We start from the raw sequence: 8,070 nt of genomic DNA, 5'->3' as shown, positions 1-8,070 counted from the left end.
TATTGGGAGATCCTGTCAGAGGACAGAGAGGGAGGAGTAGAGAGGGGGGAGAAGAGAGCACGGTCAGAAGGTAAATTAGTGAGCAGAATACAGATTCAATAAATTGTAGTTCCCTGCTCTCTCTCTCTTTCTATCTCCGTGTCTCTCTTTCCTCTCTCTCTTCCCCCCCATCCCTCTCACTCCTGTCTCCCTCTCTTTCTTTATCTCTCTCCGTCTCTCCGGTCTCGTCACCACCCTTTTTTATCTGTGATTCCACTACCCAAGTGGATACCTTTCATTTTCCCTTTTGTGCTCTTGACATCCAGAGTGGTTGGACAGTGTATATGTAATATGTCTGCATGCATGAGTCTGTGTGCCTCTCCTGTCTTCTCTCCCTCCACCATTTCTTCCTTCCCTACACTCTCTGAGGCTTGTGTTTGTGTGTGTGTCCTCTGCTATAGCCCAGAGGGAGAGACTCTTCGAGAGAGGGAGTGTGTGTGGGAGCAGCAGCAGCAGGAGGAGCAGCAGGAGGTGGGGCTGGACTCTACAGGACTGTTCCACTGGTGCCCACCTGTTCCCCTGAAGGACATCTCACTGGTAAGACTGGGACATGGACAGATAGGCAATTAGGCACTAATGGTGAGCGATTAACATGTATTTTTTATTCCGGTTATTAAACAACTAATTGACCGACGTCGGTTCAATTACTTGAATTCCATCTAGTTTATTTTTTATGTGAGCCCAACGTGTCGTTTCTCTAGAGAGAAATCAAATAATTCACGAGAGAAATCAAGTCAAGAACTATGTGCGACTCTGGGCTGAAGGGAGTTGTAGTTTTCACTAAGCAAATATTCAACCTAGTTCAGCGCAGAAACGCCTTAATTAACTACAATGACCATAATCCATTGCGCCTGTTATTTCTGTCTCGGACACTTATACGCTTACTATGTTTGGTAAGATACACACAGACCGCCTAGACTGCATGAGAGAGGAACGTACACAACACAACAAGAAGAGAGAGAGGGATAGAAACAGTGCTTCTACATCTGCATTGCTTGCGGTTTGGAGTTTTAGGCTGGGTTTCTGTATAGGACTTTGTGACATTGGCTGATGTAAAAAGGGCTTTATAAATACATTTGATTTGATTGATTCCTGAATGTGTGTGTTATCTACTTTGAAGAACTAGCTAAATGATTTCATCAGACAGCTCTGCAGCACATTTAGGCAGTCTAGACGAGCTAAATAGGAGGACTAAAGACAGTACAGTTTGGGGTGCACAGAGATAATGTTGTCTGGCTGGCTGAATGGCTGCTACTGACTGAACAGAGATGATCACTTTAAAAATAATAAAGTCATTAAATAAAATAGTAATTTAAATAAAATAATGTAATATTTTTCTGTTGATGTCTACCCAATGTGGACCTGACGGAGACAATGGAATATTTTCAATGTTTTGGCAATTGAATGTTCACTATATTTGGCTTTGGAATGTACATTTTTCAAAATGACTTATTTTTTTTAAGCTGAAATCAAAAACCGTGACCATTTTCTAAGAATCGAACCGAAACCGAACCGTCCTCAAAAAGTACTAATTTCTCAGCACTATTAGGATCACACTCACTGTCTCACACTGGCACTAGCTTACTTGTACCTAGCCAGCTAGAGTAGATGCATGTAATAATAACATAATAAACATCTCCAGTCATGCATTTGTGTGTATCCTCCTCAGACCAGACAGAGTGCCAGTACCCTGGCACTGCAGGACCACGTGGTGGTGTGTGTCTTTGGGGACGGGGGCTCCAGCCTGCTGGGCCTGGGGGACTTCATGATGCCGCTGAGGGCCAGCAGCCTGACGGCCCCAGAGCTGAGGACGGTCGTCTTCCTGGGAGACCCACACTACTTCAGCAGGGAGTGGCCCAACATACAATACTTTCCCCACATCTACTTCCTGCCTGTGAGTCTCTGGACATGTGGGAATACTCTATAATAGATCTGAAATCTATCCATTATTCTACAGAAACTTGACTTTTTGCTGACATACACGACAGGCATAGGTCAGGATCAGAGGAGGCTGGTGGTACGAGCTATAGGAGGACAGACGTATTGCAATGGCTGGAATGGAATAAATGGAAGGGGGGTCCATATGTTTGATGTGCTTGATTCCATTCCAGTCATTACAATGAGCCCGTCCTCCTGTAGCTTCTCCCACCAGCCTCCTCTGGTCAGGATACTCTATTCGCTAGAATGACTAGTAAAGAGACTAACTAGGTAGAAGAGGTGTCTAGGGACTATAGAACGTATCAGTCCTCTAGCCTTGCCTGACTCCCCCTGTCCCCTCACCCCATCCCTATTCTCATTCCGTCTCCCCCCTCCCCACTCTCTCCCCCAGGGCTCTCCTCTGTGTGGGGCAGACCTGCGTGCGTTGAGTGTGGAGCGCTGTGCCATGGTGGTGGTCCTCAGCTCTCTGTCCAGCTCCAGCGACATTGAGCCCTCCATGCAGGATAAGGAGACCATCCACTTCTGTGTCAACCTCTACCACATCCGCTTCAGCCCCGAACCAGGCCCACACTGCACACTCAGTCACACTCAAAGTCACGGCCACGGACAGGGGCTGGAGCTTGGTCATGGGTTTGGTGGTCATAACCATGGTCCGAGCCACGGTCAGTGAGAGGGACCAGAGAGGTTCATGGAGAATGTTCAGGGGTCTGGGAGAATATTACTGTTAAATGTTTGTTGGCTGCTTTAATATTCGATTAGTTGGCTTGGCTCAAGGCTGGACTCTCAGTGTGAGGAGTGATTATGTGTGTGTTTATATTGTCTGTGAAGAGTGTGTGTGTCATGTCCGTGGTATGAGCGCCATACAGATTGTGGTCAGACAGACAGACAGGGGCTGAGGGAAAGTCCTGAAGGCTGAGCAGAAATGTTCTGGGAATTGTGTGAGCGAATGTGTGTGTGTATGTATGTGTGTATGTGTGTGAACCTCAGTGTTTCTGTGTGTTGGGTGTTGTGTGTGTACGCGACAGCCTGCCACAGAAGCTGACAGAAAATAAACATGTTCCAGTAATTAACCTTGACAGGCTCAATGTGTCGCCAACAGCAGAATGTGCTAATGACACAATTAATCCATAATTAAGGCATGCTGTCTCACTGGAGCCATACAGTGGCTGGACCGACCCGCCTGGGCTGCCAATCAATGACTGTTTATCTGTACTACAGGAGTGTGTGTGTGTGTGTGTGTGTGTGTGTGTGTGTGTGTGTGTGTGTGTGTGTGTGTGTGTGTGTGTGTGTGTGTGTGTGTGTGTGTGTGTGTGTGTGTGTGTTGAAGTCGGGTTATTGTTTTGTAGGGGACATTGGTGCATAATGTCCTAGTAATACACACTAATACCGGAAATGTTCACGTGTTTAGTGACAAAATAATCACTGTTTTACCAATCATGTTATGCAAATGCTTTTGGGAATCCCATTCGTTTGAAGGTTTTACCTTAGTTGATTACACTGACTGACTATAAGAGCGTCTGCTAAAATGACCAAAATGTAAAGTCAAAATGGTATAGATGTGTATCACTGATTTATACTTCTGTAGTTGTTGTGTTCAGTGTGTGCCATTGTAACATGTGTTGTGCAGACACACTAGACTTTTCCCACATCCCTACGATACCCGAGAAGGCTGAGGTCACCCCTGCTCACAGCGCCGGCACCACTGTCCCTCTGCTGGTAGAGCTGGGTATTGTGCCTATTTCACTCCCTAGTGGTTTGCTACATCGAAACAGGGACAGGATTTCTTTTTCCTGACGTTCCTGGTCTGGTCACATGGTCAGAGAAAACCAGTAAATACCATGTAGTTATAGATGAATGGTGACAATTGATTCTATAAATAAAAAAAAAGTACAGTATTATTATTCACAGCGATCCCTGTTTAAATGAAAACTTTTAGACCAATCAGAAACTTTCACTGACCTCTATAATGACTGTACTGTAATTAGGCTACTAACTAGTCCCTTTCTTCCCCAGTGAACAGCTCTAACGTGTGCTTTGTGAACGAGGCGGACAGCCAAGAGGACTCCTCCAGCCTGACCCTGAGCCAGGCCTTCTCTGTAGGCTCCGTCTTCTCTGTCGACCTACTGGACTCTCTCATGGCAGCCGTGAGTAGACAGAACAGGACACAACGGCCGAGTACTAAGTTGCACCCTATTTCCTATATAGGGCACTATTTTTGACCAGCTATCCATAGGCATAGCCATAGCCATTTGGAAAGCATTCAATCCATAGCAATAGTAATTCATCAATAGTTGTACTACTTAGTTGATTATAATAGTGCTATAATTCACGGCTTGAAAGTATTATTACCATTGGGACGCATGATACCACTTATGTTTTACTTTTCTCAATGCTATAAGATCATGCATTTGGAGCACCATAGATGGTGGATGATTGATAGCCTCCCCAAGATAGCTAGCTAACCAGTCAACTAACCTGAAAAACTGCCTGTATATTTTAACAGGGCGGGGGAACTCTATTTCTAGTTATTGGCCTTGGGTAGAACACACAGTGTCACTGTGAGCTGAGGGTTAGCTAAAAGAACCAATAGCTAACTTGATCTAACCTTGTGATCTGTGGTGTGTAGACGTACTTCAACGCCAACGTGCCTGGTCTGATCTGTACGCTGGTGACGGGTGGCGACACCCCCTTACTGGAGGCCCAGCTGGCAGAGGACAACCAGCTGCGGGGAGGGGAGATGTCCGTGAAGATGTGGGCTCTGCGCCAACGCTCCAAACTGGCACAGCTGGCACTGCAGGATGAGCCTCTCTGTAGCCTCGCTGTGAGTTTCTACTACTAACACACGCAGACATACACTATGTATACAAAAGTATGTGGACAAATTAGTGTATTTGGTGATTTCAACTGCACCCATTGCTGACAGGTGTATAAAATCGAGCACACAGCCATGCAATATCCATAGCCAAAATTGGAAGTAGAATGGCCCATACTGAAGAAGTCAATTAACTTTCAACGTGCCACCTTTCCAACAATCAGTCTGTTAAATTTGTGCCCTGCCGTGGTCAACTGTAAGTACTGTTATTGTGAAGTGGAAATGTTTAGGAGCAACAACAGCTCAGGAACGAAGAGGTAGGTCAGACAAGCTCACACGAGAACGGAACTGCTTCGGTTCATGGTCTGGCTAGGCCTGTCATCCCCCTGATCTGTTTCATCTGTCTTGTGCTTGTCTCCACCCCCCACCAGGTACCCTCCATTTTTCCCCATTGTCTCCAGTGTATTTATACCTGCATTTTCTGTTTGTCTGTTGGCAGTTCGTCTTGTCTTGTCAGGTCATATCAGCGTGTTTCCTGTTTTTCCTGTTCTCAAAGTTTTTGTTTTTTAGTCTTCCCGGTTCTGACCTTCTGCCTGTCCTGACCCTGTGCCTGCCTGCCGTCCTGTACCTGCCTGACTCTGACCTGGTTTACAAACCTCTGCCTGCCGTCCTGTACCTGCCTGACTCTGACCTGGTTTACAAACCTCTGCCTGCCAACGACCTGCCTTTTGCCGGCCAACTTTGTTATAATAAATATTCTGAGAATTGTACTATCCACATTTGGGTCTTATCCTGAGTCGTGATGAGGCCCCTTAGTTCCAGTGAAGGAAAATCTTAACGCTTCAGCATACAATGACATTCTAGACGAATCTGTGCTTCCAACTTTGTGGCAACAGTTTAGGGAAGGCCCTTTACTGTTTCAGCATGACAATAGCCCTGTGCACAAAGCAAGGTCCATACAGAAATGGTTTGTCGAGATTGGTTTGGAAGAACTTGACTGGCCTGCACAGAGCCCTGACCTCAACCCTATCGAACACCTTTGGGATGAATTGGAACACCGACTGTGAGCCAAGCCTAATCGCCCAACATTAGTGCCGACCTCACTAATGTTCTTGTGGCTGAATGGAAGCAAGTCCCCGCAGCAATGTTCCAACATCTAGTGGAAAGCCTTCCTAGAAGAGTGGAGGCTGTTATAGCGGCAAAGGGGGGACCAACTCCATATTAATGCCCATGACTTTGGAATGAGATGTTCAACGAGCAGGGGTCCACATACTTTTGGTCATGCAGTATACACCTATATGGACACACATCTACACTGAGTGTACAAAACATTAGGAAGAGTTGCTCTTTCTCTGACATAGATTGACCAGGTAAATCCAGGTGAAAGCTATGATTCCTTATTGATGTCACTTAAATCCACTTCAATCAGTGTCGATTAAGGAGTGGAGACAGGTTAGAGTAGTATTTTGTAAGCCTTGAGACAATGGAGACATGGATTTTGCATGTGGGCCACTCAGAGGGGGAATGACTTGCCTAGTTAAATAAATATTTTAAAATGGCTAAGACAAAAGAGTGCCTTTGAACTGGGGTTTAGTAGTAGAAGGCTCAACTGTTTCCCGTGTGGATCAAGAATGGTGCACCACCCAAAAGGACATCCAGCCAACCTTGACACAACTGTGGGAATCATTGGAGTCGACATGGGCCAGTATCCCTGTGGAACGCTTTCGACACCTCGTAGAGTCCATGCCCCGACGAATTGAAGCTGTTCTGAGGGAAAGGGGGGGACTCAAAATTAGGAAGGTGTTCCTAATGCTTTGTACACTCAGTGTATATAGACACGCACACACTAACCCACAGTGCATCGGTTCTAGAAACAGGCCCACCTACACACACGTCCTAGTGATTCCCTATCATCCATATCCTCTGCAGTGTGAGGACTTCAAGGAGTTGTTCTGCCAGGCTCTGGACTCGTTGGAGATCCTGTGTTTCGGGCTGTATCGCCTGCTGGACCCACCTAACCCCTCCATGAAGAGGTACACTACCTATGCTGCTGCTCTTCCCTCTGCTGTTGGCACACACTTACTGTACCACTGTCTCTGCAGGTTTGTAATCACCAACCCGTCAGCAGAGCTCCTGTTGTTGCCTTCAGACAGAGTCTTCTGCTCTGTACCCTTCCACCAGAGTCACCTGCTCACCCTGAGGAGAGCCAAGACCATCAGTCACCGCCTATGAACCTCCCCTACCACCCCGCCCTCTGCTTGGACACCACAAGATGAATGACTCCAAACGGAACACTATCAATTTGATTTACGTAAATCTCTTTAGAAAGTCTTTATACATCTTTGAATGGAAATTCTTCTTTTTGCTGACACAGTACCCAACCACAGCAAAACACGACACACTGGGAGTGCCTTGCTCAAGGGCACAATGGTGGTAGTTTAGGAGAGAGAGATGATTTACAACCTGTATTGTGAGTGTTTCTTCTATACTGTACTGGTTATGAATATCAATGCCGTACAGTAGGAGTCATGACAGTGTTTGACTTTGGCTATTATTGTTTGCATAGGGTTAGAGACATGTTTTTATAATGTAGCTTTAGGTTGACATGTATGGTTTATTATTCCTATACCGTTATTTATAATAAAAATGTATTTTTTTTCTCCTTTATTTAACCAGGCAAGTCAGTTAAGAACAAATTATTATTTTCAATGACGGCCCAGGAACAGTGGGTTAACTGCCTTATTCAGGGGCAGAACGACAGATTTTTACCTTGTTAGCTCGGGGATTCGATCTTGCAACCTTTCGGTTACTAGTCCAACGCTCTAACCACTAGGCTACCTGCCGCCCCAATGGTTTGTCTGTTTATGGTTTGTTTAAGTCAACATGCAAAAATAGAACTATATTTAAACTTCGGTGAACTGAGGCAAGTTTTTCTACACACACACTGTGCTGTACTTGAGTTGGTTCAAGGGCTGTGTGTGTCTCTGAGTTTGCGTGTGTGTTTGTCTCGTGGCATCCCAGTCAGTGTGTGTGTGTGTGTGTGTGTGTGTTTGTGGTGGTGGCGTTCCTGTCAGTGTCTGTCAGTGCGGGGAGACTAAGCACTGACAGGTGTGTGTCACCCCATCAGTCACCTGTCAGCACTGCCTGCCCAGGAGGAGGAGAAAAGGAGACGCTGAAGGACACCAGTCGTCTGCCGCTCCGCTCAGGCTGACCCACTTCCTGTCTGGGCTCACACACACACAAACACACACCTGTCTGTCTGTCTGCAAAAACACACACAG

At 46.1% G+C, this 8,070-nt stretch overlaps 1 protein-coding gene across 5 annotated transcripts in view; it reads left to right on the top strand.

The window, feature by feature from the left end:
- Positions 1–7,701, top strand: part of LOC118393401 (calcium-activated potassium channel subunit alpha-1-like) — a 19,262-nt gene extending 11,561 nt beyond the window's left edge. For 3 of the 5 annotated variants that reach the window (XM_035786040.2, XM_035786041.1, XM_035786043.2), the window contains 8 exons: positions 441–576; positions 1,709–1,933; positions 2,369–2,639; positions 3,605–3,703; positions 3,991–4,121; positions 4,604–4,798; positions 6,719–6,822; positions 6,892–7,701. In XM_035786040.2, the coding sequence (XP_035641933.1) occupies positions 441–576; positions 1,709–1,933; positions 2,369–2,639; positions 3,605–3,703; positions 3,991–4,121; positions 4,604–4,798; positions 6,719–6,822; positions 6,892–7,021 (1,291 nt within the window). In that variant the 3' untranslated portion in view covers positions 7,022–7,701. Of the gene's footprint in view, positions 1–440; positions 577–1,708; positions 1,934–2,368; positions 2,640–3,604; positions 3,704–3,990; positions 4,122–4,603; positions 4,799–5,359; positions 6,562–6,718; positions 6,823–6,891 lie in introns of those variants that run through there. The other 2 variants (XM_035786042.2, XM_052461756.1) reach the window with 2 other exon arrangements.
- The last annotated feature ends 369 nt before the right edge of the window (positions 7,702–8,070 follow it).

The sequence above is a fragment of the Oncorhynchus keta genome, chromosome 14, assembly GCF_023373465.1.
Source record: "Oncorhynchus keta strain PuntledgeMale-10-30-2019 chromosome 14, Oket_V2, whole genome shotgun sequence".
In the NCBI taxonomy this organism is placed as follows: domain Eukaryota; kingdom Metazoa; phylum Chordata; class Actinopteri; order Salmoniformes; family Salmonidae; genus Oncorhynchus; species Oncorhynchus keta.
This window is presented reverse-complemented; position numbering and strand designations above follow the sequence as displayed.